A 16,054-nucleotide genomic window follows, 5' to 3' on the forward strand; every position below is an offset into this window, starting at 1 on the left:
CTTGCAATGCTGAGGGTCTGGGTTCAATCCCTGGTCTTGTAAGCTGAGTGGCATGACCAAAAAAAAAAGTTTCCTCAATTAATTTAAGGGAGCCAAAATTTGAGACAGAAGGCTTGCTTGGGAAACATTAATATGTGCCCAGTCACAAAAATGTTTTCCCAACAAGCTGGGCTTGTCCAGGTATTTGTTAAAACGGTCATGAAAAACTAAGCAATCTTTGCTACTTGCTCTGTTCAGAGAATTATTTACATGTTGAACAGTAGGAATGACTTGACTTACCACAGGGAATGGTGTTTATCTTTTTGTTTTTTAATTTATTTTTATTTTTGGCTGGGTTTCTCTAGTTCCTGACTGCAGGCTTTCTCTACTTGTGGCAAGTGGGGGCTACTCTCTAGTTGTGGAGCACAGGTTTCTCACTGTGATGGCTTCTGCTGTTGCGGAGCATGAGCTCTAGGTGCTTGGGCTTCAGTAGTTGCAGCACATGGGTTTAGTTGCTCCTTGGCCTGTGGGATCTTCCAAGACCAGGGACTGAACCCATGTTCCCTGTGCTGGCAGGTGGATTCTTAACCACTGGACCACCAGGAAGTCCAAGGGATGGTGTTCTTGACCCCAGATGTCATTCAGATTCATGGGACACAGCATGAGATTTATAAGATCTGTTATGTAGCTGATAATTCAGACAATTTCCATATATTTTTTTCTTTCTGTCATATTTACTAATAACCTATTTCCCTTTGATATCTTAACATATTTCTATCCCCACCTTTATCATGTTTTGGTCCTACATATCTGACTGATCAGGGTTATAAGTACCCCAATATAACAATATCCTTGTAATAAACAAATAATCCATTTTCATTATTTGGGAAATCAGAAGAACGATATTTTAAGTATACCAAATTGGATTACTTGCTATTTCACAAACATTTCCCCTCATTTTTGTTAGCCTGTCAATTCTTAGGTGGAAACATCATTTTTTCTTTCCCCCCGTGCCTAAAACCAACTAATTATTAAAGGTTCAAATGATTTATAAATACTCACCCTAAATCAAAGATAATCTGAATTCCTATTTAGTACCTGTTAGCCCTCTGGGTTGGAGAAGGCAATGGCACCCCACTCCAGTACTCTTGCCTGGAAAATCCCACGGATGGAGAAGCCTGGTAGGCTGCAGTCCACGGGGTCACTAAGAGTCGGACACGACTGAGCAACTTCACTTTCACACATTGGAGAAGGAAATGGCAACCCACTCCAGTGTTCTTGCCTGGAGAATCCCAGGGATGGGGGAGTCTGGTGGGCTGCCGTCTATGGGATCACATGGAGTCGGACACGACTGAAGTGACTTAGCAGCAGCAGCAGCCCTCTGGGTTGTGAAGATCCCCTGGAGAAGCGGATGGCTACCCACTCCTTTCCTGGAGAATTTCATGGACAGAGGAGCCCGGTAGGCTATCGTCCATAGATTGAAAGAGTTGGACACAACTGAGCTACTATCACTTTAAGCCCTCTTAAGCATTTAATATATTCTAATATATTAGTTATTTGTATACACATCTCTCAGAGTGCTTTCTAGAAGTTCTTTCTCATAACAGGCAGTTAAATGTTGAGTAAATATTTGTAATACAAAATACAAAAAAAAAGTATAAAATTATACTTGAATATAGATGCCAAGGTCTAACATGAAAAATGTATTTCTAATTTGGGGTAGTACACACCAGTGATGCCGTCCGTATAGTAGCAAAGTGTTCTCGATTACGGTAGTGTGATTTATGACGAGATACTTGGGGTGGAGATTGTGGATCCGATGCCCTTGTTCTAGGATCTCCTTCTTCTCTGTAATTTTCTTCCTCCTAGGTAAAGAAACAAACATTATTATCTGTTGTGAACAAACACAGTTCAGGTGAACTTTCAAGAAAATTAAATTTTAAAGACAAATGGATCAATAAATCTCAAAGACATAATTCTAAAAATCAAAAACAAAAAATGGGAATGCTGATGTTTTATTTTCAACATAATTTGAATCAGGAGACATTATTTCCTCAATGGATGAAACAGTATACAGAATCAGGATAATGAAACATTATGGCTAGATTTATATAATATTCATTAAGCACAAAATTACAAAGCCTTAATATAACTTAAAAACAAAGATAATAAAACATGCAGCCAGTATTTTAAATAGCAGTAGTAAAATTAATTACTCTAGGGCTCTTGGGTTTAAGAAGCAATAATATAGTTTAAAAAAACTTTATAATACTCTCGCCACTGGTCCAAAATAAGTAAACAAAAAATAATTGTAAAAATTTTAAGAATCAATGTCCTTCTTGATATATATATACTACTTTAATTACTGAAAAGGAAGTCAATTAGCAACCAACTAGTTACAGGAAGGCAATGGCAACCCACTCCAGTACTCCTGCCTGGAAAATCCCATGGACAGAGGAGCCTGGCAGGCTGCAGTCCATGGGGTCCCGAAGAGTCGGACATGACTGAGCGACTTCACTTTCACTTTTCACTTTCACACATTGGAAAAGGAAACGGCAACCCACTCTAGTGTTCTTGCCTGGAGAATCCCAGGGACGGAGGAGACTGGTAGGCTGCCGTCTATGGGGTCGCACAGAGTCGGACATGACTGAAGCGACTTAGCATCAGCAGCAGCAGTTACAGGAATAATCTTTTTTATGGCTGATCCTCTTGCCTAAGAATATAAACTCTCCATTTAATCCTCTACTCAGCCCCTGGTAGCCTCTAATCCATCTTCTATCTCTATGAATTTGCCTATTCTAGGTATTTCTTATAAAAGGAATTATATAATATTTGTCCTTTTACATCTGACTTATATCACTTAGCATAATGTTTTCAAAATTCACTAATGTTGTATCATGTATCAGAATTTCCTTCCTTTGTATAACTGAATAATATTCACCATGTGTATATACCATGGTTTTGTTTATCCATTCTTTCCACCTTTCATCTATTTGTGTCTAATAACTTTTTAGGTAACACTGCAAGCTGTGAAGTTAAAAAAGGAAACATTCCTATTAAGTGTTAAAAGGAGCTATCTGATCTTAAAATATTTTCAAGAACATTTAAAATTTTGCATTCTAAAGTATAATACCCATTATTTCCTAAACCCAGAATTTATTTTTTCCATAATTATACTCTAAGTTTTATTTTAAAGCTGTAAACATTATATGGATAATGAAAAGTGACCAAAAGCACTTTTGGTCACCATCCATCCTAATCCTTTCTCCCATGCTTCAAAAATATTTTATTAATATTACAATGAATTTCATGAGTATACCTACTATTTTTAAAGTACTTCATTTTCCATCTAAGTGACTTCAAATAATACATTATATACAGTATTTCTTCTAAGATATTTTAAAAATATTCTTTCCATATTCTCAAGGCATTAGTTTTACAAATGCAGATATTACACTGGAAATTAACAAGCCTATTGCCATTTTCAAATAAGTTACCTAAAACTGTCCCCAACTTCTGAAACAGGAAAAAAAAAAAAAATTAAACTCCTCTTAAACTAACCAGATGAAGAAAACTATTTACCAAAGCTGATTTTTTTTTTTTCACTGAAATCCAAATACTCACAGGTTTTAAGTGGATGACAGAACTATTGGACATCACTGTGTGGTCTCCCTCCATCATGTCTAGCTCACTCTTGTCATCTGAGGCATCTGGAAGACTGTTAACACTACTACTTTGGCTACTGGCACTGATGGACATACTGGGAATAGACTGATTACTTCCAACACTATTCACTGTTCCTGTCCGTCCAACACCATGATCTTGTTCCTAGGGAAGAAAAGAGCAATAGGTTCAAATATCTCCATCTCTCTTGATTTCTTGAATAGAAGCATCAAGCACACTGCTTGGCCAACAGTCTTTAGAAAGTCAGAGGTCTATCATGAGACATTCACTTTATTTGGTGAAACCAGGGAAGTTAATCCATAACAGAAAAATAAACAAATAAAAATGACCAACAAGTAAATAACAAAAACCTGACCAACTATGTGAAGTCAATTTATCAGTTTTGGGTTATTTCCAAAGTAAAGCATTTTCTCTAAATTGTCTGCCATTTTTTGAAATCCATTTTTACCACACATCTCATTGGGTATAGAGAGAGATCTTGCTCATTTCTCAATAATTCCCATGGTTAAAATAAGCCCCAACCATGAGAATTCCCTGGTGGTATTGTTTAGGAGTCCAGCACTTTCACTGCCAAGGGAGGGCCTGGGTTCAATCTCTGGTCAGGGAACTAAGATCCCACAAGCCACAGGGCGTGGAAAAAAAATAAATCAGAAAAACAAGCCCCAACTTAAAAAAAAAAATCCTAGAAACAACTCCTTTTAGTTATTTTTTGTTGAAGTCTTTTGTAAGTATATTTTTCTTACTTAAAAATTCTACCACCAAAGAATTCCTATTTTTCTTAAATTAAAAATTATGTATTACATATGGATATATACACACACACATATATATAAAATCACAAGAATGTTTTTCTGAAGTGACCAGACAAGTGAAGGTATCTAGGTACCAACATTTTAGTAGTGTTACCATACCAAAATTCTCTAAGATATGGAGAATTTAATATAGACATATGGTATATACAGAGGAACTTTTCTTATATCTCTAGCCTAACAGAGATACTGTTATATAGATTTAACTACATGAGAAATTTATTAATTTCAAAACTTTATTTCATGTATCTAAAATACCCCACAATAAAGTAACCGAAAGCAATTTTCAAAAGACTATCATAAGAACTAAGAAAATGAAAAAACCCAAAACTGTCGGTTAAGAAAATCTTGCATTTTATAGCTCAGTAATTGTGCAGCACTATTAAAAAGTAACTAGCAGTTACTAGTTTCCGAATGTAAAATGATATTTCTCACTGGAAAACAGTAAAAAACAAACCAAAGGTCTGGAATTCTGACAGAAGCAAAGAAAAGTAAAAATACTTATAGTAAAAAAGCTTTATATGTATATTTCAACATGAGAAAGTTCTATATATAACATATCCACTGCAAATCTGTATTCCCATTCTCCCTAAAAAGCAACATAGAAAGAACTTGACCTTGAGAGTGAGAGCTATCTGAATTTGAACCCACATGCCTCTACCTACAGTGAGTAAACCACTGAGCCTTGCTTTACACATAGCTTCAATACTTTGGCTACCTGATGAGAAGAGCTGACTCATTGGAAAAGACCCTGATGCTGGGAAAGGCTGAAGGCAGGAGGAGAAGGGGATGACAGAGGATAAGATGGTTGGATGGCATTACTGATTCAATGGACATGAGTCTGAGCAAACTCTTGGAGATGGTGAAGGACAGGGAAGCCTGGTGCGCTGCAGACCATGGGGTTGCAGAGAGTAGGACACAACTGAGTGACTGAACTGAACTGAAAATAAGTATTTCAGAAGTGTGTAGATGGAATGAAACTATGCAGAACTGAAAAGAAATGTCCTTGGTAATAGAGTAGAATGCTTAGTAACTTGCTAATGACTTGTCAGTGAGTACTGTCAACTTCCAGAGTCTATAATTTTATATATTTTCAAAAGCATGTCTCTCCCAATTGGGCCAATAAGGCAAAAAAGGGTTCAGTGGCTAAGACATGTGAAAGGGACAAGATTAAACAAAGCTGAATTTGTTTATTTAATAAAAGACGTTGCTGAGCTTTACTATATATGCCAAACTGCACAACAAAGGGACTGAATTTAAAGAACACAAAAACCGTTTTTCCCACATGGGATTTTACTGGACCAGTGTTAAGAAAACACAACCTGGGAACCACTGATATAAGAGATTCATGATGTAAAAGATGAGCTCCACAAGAAAAGAAGCTGATGAAGAGAGCTCAGGATTTGATTCATTTCTAAATTACCTCTTCTTCTTCCTGTGCTTCTACTGCTGGTCCATTATGTGCCTCCTGGAACAGGAGTTTCTTCATCTTTCGATACTGCAGATTGTCCAGCTCTCTTACTGCATCTTTTGTCCTCTGAATAAGATCTATTAACACTGTTTCAGGGCGCTCCCGAAGAACAAACATGTGCTGGATAAAAGAATGTAAAAGTCAAGTTGAAACCTATATACTTTTCCATTAATACAAATGTACACCTCTCTTAGCTGCAGAAATGGTAACCCATTCCAGTATTCTTGCCTGGAAAATTCCATAGACAGAAGAGCCCAATGGACTATATATAGTCCATGGGGTTGCGAAGAGTCGGACACAACTGAGCATGCACACATGCCCCCCTTCTTAGACTCTAGAGTTACTATCCTAAATTATCATCATAGATAATGCATATAATCTATAGCTATTCTATTTCTGACTTCTTATACTTACAAAATCATTATTTATATATATTTACTCTGTGCCTACATTTTAAACAAACTTTGGTCAACTAAAAATGTAGAGTTGAAATGATAAAAGGGTTTAATTAAACACTAAGAAGCCCAATTACAGCCGTAAACAAATGCTAAAAAAAGGTTTACATAGTCTTAGAACTGCTGATTTCACAGAAAAGGCATGTCAGTTCTGAGTTTTATTAGGTTTCAAGAGAAATGCATTTACTGATGGTGAATTATGTAATATAACCTGGATATTGTGGATTCCTTTATGTGTTGCATAAATAATACTCTTCATAAAACACTAGTAGTTGATTAAAAGGCATTATATTATTAGTGATTTTTACTAACATTAAATAAAACTTAACCTTATCAAATAAGGAAATGTAGAAAGAATAATTCCACCTTTAGAGTATCACTGCTACATTTTGATACATTTCTTTTCAGAAATTTTCTATATACAGATTTTTTTTATAGATAGTAAATATATAGATGGCAGAAAGACACTTTCTGCCCTTGACTTCATGAGATGCCCCTGAACTTCTGTAACACTTACCTTTGTTGTTAGCCAAACTGACTTCTCTGTGTAAAGAATTCTAACTATACCATATTTGGTTCTGCTTCACTATCATAAGACTGTTATTTCAAATTCGTAAACATAATGCCTACAGAATATTTCATCAAAGGTTTATGCCAAAGTTCCATTACCCTAATTCTGGACAGTTATTTCCAACTTTTAATTCAGAGATAAATAACTTCACAGAATTCTTTAAAATTTTAAAAAATTCATTAGAATTTTTTTCTATTTTTTTCTTTATGATGAATCATGAAATAAATGTCAGGCCAAAGGGAAAGAAATACTTGCTAGATATTTCCTATCATTTCCAATAAGGCTGTGCCAATATATGCTATCAACTAGGTAAATGAACACTATATTCAGACTTGGAACCTAATCACCAAATACCAAATACCTGGGCTTGGTAGGTTGGGTTATACCCAAAGAGCTACTTTCACCTATATTGGGCAAGTATGAGAAACAAGTCACATTCTTCCTTTTTCCTGAGCCTTAGCTTGGTATGTATCACTATTTATCAATACAATATTCCATATTCTTACCCCAACATCATATCTTATATTTCTAAGTCTGCCAGTTTTCTACATACAGATCTTGCTAATTTTTTACTAATATAATTCCCAACTATACTAAATCTTTTGTTGCTATTGTGAGTACCAATTTAGTCAGGTTTTCATTTCTTAGCATATGAGTGAGCTTATTGCCTAAAATTCCTCAAGCATTATTGAAAATCAGTACTGCTTTTCTACACACTAAAGTTTCAAATAATACTACTGAATATATAAGATCCTTTGAATTTCTTTGTATCTTTAACTGAGGTGCACTGATGAAAATAAATTTAATCCATTTGAAATTGTAAAACATTCATGCAAAAATAGGCTACTTAAAATTTTATAGTGAAAAACCAATAAGGCTTCTTATTCTTAGGGTCACAAAGAAAATCAAATCCCATTTTACCACTGCTTTATCTAGATGTTTTAAGAACTATATTAAGCTCAACACACTATTACTGCTATTGATACAATGGTCAACTGCCAAGTGAAATAATAAATTTTTGAGAACAGGAAGCATATAAATCTCATATTTAAACGAGGCAATGAAACTTTGTGAAATCTGAAGGGTTCACATGATTTAAAAAATCTTTTCATTGCTAAGTTAGAAAAATTTATTTTCAAAACAGAAACAAAAATATGATACCCATTTTAACAATTTCTTTTAAAATCTCTTTTCTCTAACAATATTTATGTAAATACATCACATATCATTTCTATTTCCTTCATATTACTTTAATAGAATACACAATTAGTATTTTAGTTAAAAACCAGTAGCGCATACCTAATACTGATTCCAAACCAAAGAAAAATAACACATTGAAAAAAATTTCTTAGGGGTAGAAAACAGTATAATTGAACTGACCTTTAAAAGTTCCTCTGATGTAGGGCGATCTTGAGGGATTTTCTGGAGGCAAGAATCTACAAAGTTGCGAAAATAATCAGACCTATTGTAAAGGAAAGTATCAAGTGAACACATTGCTATTTCCTTTAAAAACACATCAGCAAAACAAAGCATGTGCCTACTGGTGGGAGGTGGGGATGGAAATGAAACAATAAAAAAAAAAAGCAGATATAGATATATTTCATATATGTCTATGAAAAGTTATCTAAAGCAGTCAATGAGTCTTCGCCATTTTCCAAAGATAAATTTGCATAGATTAAATTTCTGCTCCCGCAATTAAAATATCACAACACATTCTATATTGAGGTAAAGTTAGAAAAGCCAATATTTTCTTTTTTGCATTCAAATCTAGGATAACTTTCTTATTATTTTTGTCCCTATAAACCACCTCTCTCTCTTCTTTCCCACATCTTCTGTATAGTGTGATTTACAGTATTACTCCATTTGCTTTGGAAGAAGCACTCCATACAGCTAAGTATTTGGTATCCTGAGCAAATGGATATAACTTCCATTAAATCCAGAAAATCAGCTGAGATTTCTTTTTGAAACATTTAAAACATTGGAAGTCTGTAACCCATTATTATTGTATAATGTTACTGATGAGAATTCAAAGAGTATTAAGTAATTACTACTCCATCGGTGTTTGTCTTCAATATCTAAGTAAGATTTTAAGTTCCTTATAGGCAAAAAAGAAATTCTCTTTAGAATCCCTGAAGTATCAAACACAGTGCGTAGACAATCTGTTCAATTTATTTATTATTTATATGTATCATAATACTAAACTGCCAAAAGATTCCTTTTACGTGTATTTTACTTAAGTACTAAGACCTATGAATGTGTTAGTTAAGCCTTATCATTGGTCTATTATTTACTATTAAATTTATTATTTATTTATTAAATTTCTTCAATAATTAAATTATTTAATTAATTATTAAAATAAAGTATCAGCAACTAATGCATCTATCTAGAACTTTACAATATTTAATTTTTTTTCATTTATTTTTATTAGTTGGAGGCTAATTACTTTACACTATTGTAGTGGTTTTTGTCATACATTGACATGAATCAGCCATGGAGTTACATGTATTCCCCATCCCAATCCCCCCTCCCACCTCCCTCTCCACCAGATTCCTCTGGGTCTTCCCAGTGCACCAGGCCCGAGCACTTGTCTCATGCATCCAGCCTGAGCTGGTGATCTGTTTCACCCTAGATAATATACATGTTTCGATGCTGTTCTCTCGAAACATCCCACCCTCGCCTTCTCCCCCAGAGTCCAAAATTCTGTTCTGTACATCTGTCTCTTTTTCTGTTTTGCATATAGGGTTATCATTACCATCTTTCTAAATTCCATATATATGTGTTAGTATACTGTATTGGTCTTTATCTTTCTGGCTTACTTCACTCTGTATAATGGGCTCCAGTTTCATCCATCTCATTAGAACTGATTCAAATGAGTTCTTTTTAACGGCTGAGTAATATTCCATGGTGTATATGTACCACAGCTTCTTTATCCATTCGTCTGCTGATGGGCATCTAGGTTGCTTCCATGTCCTGGCTATTATAAGCAGTGCTGCAATGAACATTGGGGTGCATGTGCCTCTTTCAGATCTGGTTTCCTCGGTGTGTTTGCCCAGAAGTGGTATTGCTGGATCATATGGCAGTTCTAATTCCAGTTTTTAAAGAAATCTCTACACTGTTCTCCAGAGTGTCTGTACTAGTTTGCATTCCCACCAACAGTGTAAGAGGGTTCCCTTTTCTCCACACCCTCTCCAGCATTTATTGCTTGTAGACTTTTGGATAGCAGCCATCCTGACTGGCATGCAATGGTACCTCATTGTGGTTTTGATTTGCATTTCTCTGATAATGAGTGATGTTGAGCATCTTTTCATGTGTTTGTTGGCCATCTGTATGTCTTCTTTGGAGAAATGTCTGTTTAGTTCTTTGGCCCATTTCTGGATTGGGTCATTTATTTTTCTGGAATTGAGCTTCAGGAGTTGCTTGTATAATTTTGAGATTAATCCTTTGTCTGTTGCTTCGTTTGCTATTACTTTCTCCCATTCTGAAGGCTGTCTTTTCACCTTGCTTATAGTTTCCTTCGCTGAGCAAAAGCTTTTAAGTTTTTTCATTAAATTCATTAAACCGAATGTTTCATTAGGTCCCATTTGTTTATATTTGCTTTTATTTCCAATATTCTGGGAGGTGGGTCATAGAGGATCTTGCTGTGATTTATGTTGGGAGAGTGTTTTGCCTATGTTCTCCTCTAGGAGTTTTATAGTTTCTGGTCTTACATTTAGATCTTTAATCCATTTTGAGTTTATTTTTGTGTATGGTGTTAGAAAGTGATCTAGTTTCATTCTTTTACAAGTGGTTGACCAGTTTTCCTAGCACCACTTGTTAAAGAGGCTGTCTTTTTTCCGTTGTATATTCTTGCCTCCTTTGTCGAAGATAAGGTGTCCATAGGTCCGTGGATTTATCTCTGGGCTTTCTATTCTGTTCCACTGATCTATATTTCTGTCTTTGTGCCAGTACCATACCGTCTTGATGACTGTGGCTGTTTATTTCCTTAGAATTTTTCAAATGTTTGATACCCGTAAGGAATTAATTTCCCACTAAAATTTTCTATCACTGATGAAAATCCTTGTTTTTTAAAACTGTCAATCAGGTCTCTATAAGCTTTTTACACGAATGAACTTAATTCTTCAAATCAAGAAAGCAACAGGAGAGAAAAACATTAAGCAATTTGAATAATAAATGTCATAATGACAATTAGAATGATTCCAAAGTTATGAATTTATCTGGTAATTCTGATAAATCAAACCATATGCTATATAAATTATAAACCATTCCCCAACTGAACATCACTACACGTTGTAGCAATCTATATTTCAGTTGTAAAATATTATGTTTAAATCATGCTATTTATTATATAATCAGAGTTATATGTGATTTCGAAGTTCAAAAAACTAAATATTTTTCTGTAAAAAGCAAATACTTCTTGCTTCTATGTGGTATCATCTATCCTTTATTTTTGAACTGAGTCATGTATCTGCTAAGAAAAGCACACATATAAAGGATAAACATGATAGAACCTATTTTAATACTTTTTCAGTAATACATTTTACCTAATTGAAATGAAATCACTTTGATAACATTATGAAAAAACATTTAATTTACACAATGTTGAGCAATATATCTCTTAGCAATACTCACCATTCGTTAGACTGTAGTGTAGGGGATTCATTTTGGGCTATGTGATATAAGGCACTCATTGCATTCATATTAAATAAAGGAGGTTTCCTTTCCGCTGTAAAAGAAAGAAAACTTTCCTGGTAAAATATATGCCTGTTAAACAGGGACACACAAGTACTGTTTTTTGTTTTTTTAAAATAATTTTAAACTTCAAGTAGAGTTCAAAGAATTTTTTCAAGTTAATCAATGTGCAGTAAATTGCTGGCCGGATGCACCACCATTCCTAAATATTTTAGTGTTTATTTTCTGAAACATATTCTCATATTCTACGAAAGAAAGTAACACATCCACTAAATTAGACCATTAACACTGATATATGACTATCATCTAATCCTCAAACCCCATTCAAGTTTCAATCAAGTATTCCAATAATGTCCTCAGTAGCATAAGTGTCCTTTAGTCATTTGTATCCTTCAAGGAAACTACTTTCTCTAAGTTGTTAAATTTATTAACATAAAACTGTTCACAGTATTTCCTTATGATTCTTTTAATACCTGTAAAATCTGTAGTGATATCATATCTTATTTCTGATATGGCTTTGTGTCTTCTCTCTTCTTTTCCTGATCAGTTGAACTAGAGGTTTATCAATTGTATTAACTTTCTCAAAGAAGTAGTTTTCAGTTTCACTGATCTCTACTGCTCCTCTGCTTCTATTTAACTGATTTCTGCTTTGATATTTTTATTCTTTGTTATGCTTATTTTGGGTTGAATTTCCCTTATTTATCCAGACTCAAGGTGACAGCTGAAGTCACTACCTTGATTATTTTGAAGTATAGAAGACTCTTCAATATCCCTCAATTTTGGTTGGTTCTAATGATTAAATTTGGGTCATACAACTTTGATAGAAATATTACAGAAATAAATATTTTTCAAATTTATTCTATGAAATCATATACGATTTCAAATGGTTCCATTACTGACAGTATTCACTTTGATCACTTAAGTTAATAAAAAATGATGTTGAATTTTGTCTAAAGCTTTTTCTGCATCTATTGAGATCACTGTATGATTTTTATCCTTCATTTTGTTAATGTGATGTCTCATACTGATTGATTTGTGGATTTTGAACCATCCTTGATCCTTGGAATAAATCCCACTTGATCATGGTGTATGATCCTTTTACTGTATCATTGCATCTAGTTAGCTAATATTTTGTTGACGATTTGTGCATCTATGCTACTATTATTGTGTGGCTGTTGATTTCTCCCTTTAGGTCTGTTTATACTGTTTTATACATTTAGGTGATCCTGTGATGGGTACATAAATATTTACAAATGTTATATCCCCTGCTGAACTGACCTCTTTGTCATTATGTAATATTATTGTCTCTTACTGCAGCCTCTTTTTTAATTAAAAAATTTTTTCTCCAGCTTTATTGAGATATAATTAATACATAACATTGTGTAAGTTTAAGGAGTACAATGCGTTGATTATATATGGCCATTTATATATGGCAAAACAATTCCCACCATAGCATTAGCTAACACCTCCATCCCATCACACAATTCTTATTTCTTTTTTGGTGATGAGAACATTTAAGGACCAGTCTCTTGCAACTTTCAAGTATATATAATGTGGTGCTGTGATGAGGTTCACACTCAGGTAACTGACATCTTAAGATCTGACAAGGATTCCCTGGCTGTCTAGTGCTTAATACTTGGTGCTTTCATAGCTGTGGGATGAAGTTTAGGGAACTAAGATCCTACAGTCTTTGACAGCCTGAAGCCCACCAAGTTTCTCTGTCCATGGAATTTTCCAGACAAGAATACTGGAGTGGGTTGCCATTTCCTCCTCCACAGTCTCTGTTTTAAAGTCTACTTTGTCTGATAGTCTTTGTTTTTAAAGTCTATTTTTTGTCTGATATTTTTAAAATCTATTTTGTTTGAGGCTTTTGAACTCTGGTGTTGGAGAAGGCTCTTGAGAGTCTCTTGGACTGCATGGAGATCAAACCAGTCAATCCTAAAGGAAATCAACCCTGAATATTCATTGGAAGAACTGATGCTGAAGCTCCAATACTTTGGCCACCTGATGCGAAGAGCCAACTCATTAGGAAAAATCCGGATACTGGGAAAGATTGAAGGCAGGAGGAGAAGCAGACAACAGAGGACAAGAGAGTTGGATGGCATCCCTGACTCAATGAACATAAGTCTGGGCAAGCTCCGAAAGATGGTAAAGGACAGCGAAGCCTGGCGAGCTGGAGTCTATGGGGTTGCAAAGAACTGGACACAGCTAAGAGACTGAACAAGAAACCCAGTATTCTTTTGGTTTATATTTACATGGAATATCTTCTTCCATTCCTCACTTTCAGTCTCCATGTGTCCCTCACATCTGGAGTGAGTCTCATGTAGGCAATATATAGATGGGTTTTGTATTTTCATCCATTCAGTCGTTTCATTTCTTTTGATTGGAGAATTTAGTCCACTTACAATTAATTACTGATAAGCATATGTACCCATTACCATTTTGTTAACTGGTTTCTGGCTGTTTCGTAATTCCTTTGTTCCTTTCTTTTTTTCTTGCTCTCCTCCCTTTGTGATCTTTAGTGTTATGTTTGGACTCATTTCTCTGTATCTTTCACGTCACAGTTTGCATCTTTCTATTTTGTGTATCCAGTAACAAATTACTGTAGTTAATAGTTCTTTTGATTTATTTTCCTTCTAATCCTTTTAAAGTTCTGAAATTTTATACCCTCAATATATACTTTTATAACCAGAAAAAGTGGTAGATTTATTTTTATAAACACCATTGTATAATCATGCCTCAAAACAACAAACTAGGGATCTAGGGATCTTTTTCATCAGATTAACTGTAATCAAGCATGTAAACCCACCTATGGAAAATCTTGCACTTTAAAATTTCTTGGTCATAAGACATAAGCTATGAGATGGTCCACTGCTTTAAACATAGTTCCATTCATATGCAACAGAACAAAATTATGCATAAAATCAAACTGCTACAATATGTGGGCAAACAGATTGACATATCTAAATCAAAGTAGTAACCACCTCAGGTAAAGGTAAGTAACTTATAAATGCTTTAGAGACCATCTGTAGATGGCAAATCTAGCAATCACACATATAATCCAAGTGTTTAACAAGTATTCATTAATATTAAGACAATTCTACAGTGGGAAATTATTTAAGATCTAATTTAACAGAGCAAATATAATATACATAACCTATTATATATAACCTATATACATAACCTAATATATGTGTATCAGATAACCAAAATGAAACCTTTAAAATATATTGCTCCCTTCAGTGACCAACATAAAAAATAAAAAGCTATAATTTGGTATAGAAATTGAGGTAAAACACAGATCAAAACTTACTACATAGTAATAAAGAACATGCTTACCTAATTCAATACATGTTATACCAAGAGACCATACATCTACTTTTCCATCATACTGTCCTTCATCCATGGCTAAAATTACTTCTGGGGCCATCCTAAAAAACAAATGTCATTTAAATTGAAGTTACAAAAAATGTATGCTATTCTTTTAAAATGCAATGACTACCTATATAGAGAACACCTGTGTGGATTCCTGGCAAGACATCTGGACATAATAATTTTGAATATGAGAAATAAATGCATTTCAGGTTGTGAGGTAAATTTTTACCTTTGCATGTATAGTGTGAGACTCATTCTCACCATCTATCATGATCATGTAACAGCATCCTAAAGGAAGGATGCCTGAGAGCAAGGCAGTATTCTGTATCTGTTCAAGTTTGCAGGTTCAAATATTGTATATCCTTGAGGACAGTGATTCTCAAACACTCTGGTCTCAGGATTCCATCTAATTTTTGCTTGAAAGAGGGAATTTTATCACTGGCACTGAATACCATTAGTTGCTTCCCTTGAAATGACAAGCTCACTCCACGTATTCCAGAAAGTATCTGTCACACTATCCAACAATGAATAACCATAGCTTGTCAGTCTTCTTTCAAATTAGAATAGTGTTCCATGATAAAAGTGGTTAGGGTAGCTGATAACTGAAATCATCACAAAATTGTTAACTTTATAACCAACCAACATGTGTCTTGGTTATAAAATGAAACACGGGACTTCCCTGAGAGTTCAGTTAAAACTCCATGCTCCCAGACCAGAGAGATCAAGCATGGCCAAAAAAAAGCTAATTCCTGTCTTTCATTTCAGTCACTCTTGTCATGTCCAACTCTTTGCGACCCTATGGACTGCAGCATGCCAGGCTTCCCTGTCCATCACTAACTCCCAGAGCTTGCCCAAACTCATGTCCATGAATGACATCGGTGATGTCATTCAACCATCTCATCCTCTGTCATCCCCTTCTCGTCCCGCCTTCAATCTTTCCTAGCATAGCTTTGACTTTGTTGGCAAAGTAATGTCTCTGCTTTTTAATATGCTGTCTAGGCTAGTCATAGCTCTGCTTCCA

The 16,054-nt window shown here is 34.7% G+C and overlaps 1 protein-coding gene across 1 annotated transcript in view; it reads right to left on the reverse strand.

Moving 5' to 3' along the window:
• TAOK1 (TAO kinase 1) overlaps positions 1-16,054 on the reverse strand; it is a 96,911-nt gene that overhangs the window by 22,582 nt on the left and 58,275 nt on the right. The window contains exons 8-13 of the mRNA XM_065911096.1: positions 14,998-15,089; positions 11,599-11,692; positions 8,350-8,431; positions 5,896-6,063; positions 3,604-3,807; positions 1,710-1,844 (exon numbers count right to left, since the gene is read on the reverse strand). Coding sequence (XP_065767168.1) covers positions 1,710-1,844; positions 3,604-3,807; positions 5,896-6,063; positions 8,350-8,431; positions 11,599-11,692; positions 14,998-15,089 — 775 coding nt within the window. The remainder of the gene's footprint in view (positions 1-1,709; positions 1,845-3,603; positions 3,808-5,895; positions 6,064-8,349; positions 8,432-11,598; positions 11,693-14,997; positions 15,090-16,054) is intronic.

The sequence above is a fragment of the Muntiacus reevesi genome, chromosome 18 (genome assembly GCF_963930625.1).
Source record: "Muntiacus reevesi chromosome 18, mMunRee1.1, whole genome shotgun sequence".
NCBI lineage: Eukaryota > Metazoa > Chordata > Mammalia > Artiodactyla > Cervidae > Muntiacus > Muntiacus reevesi.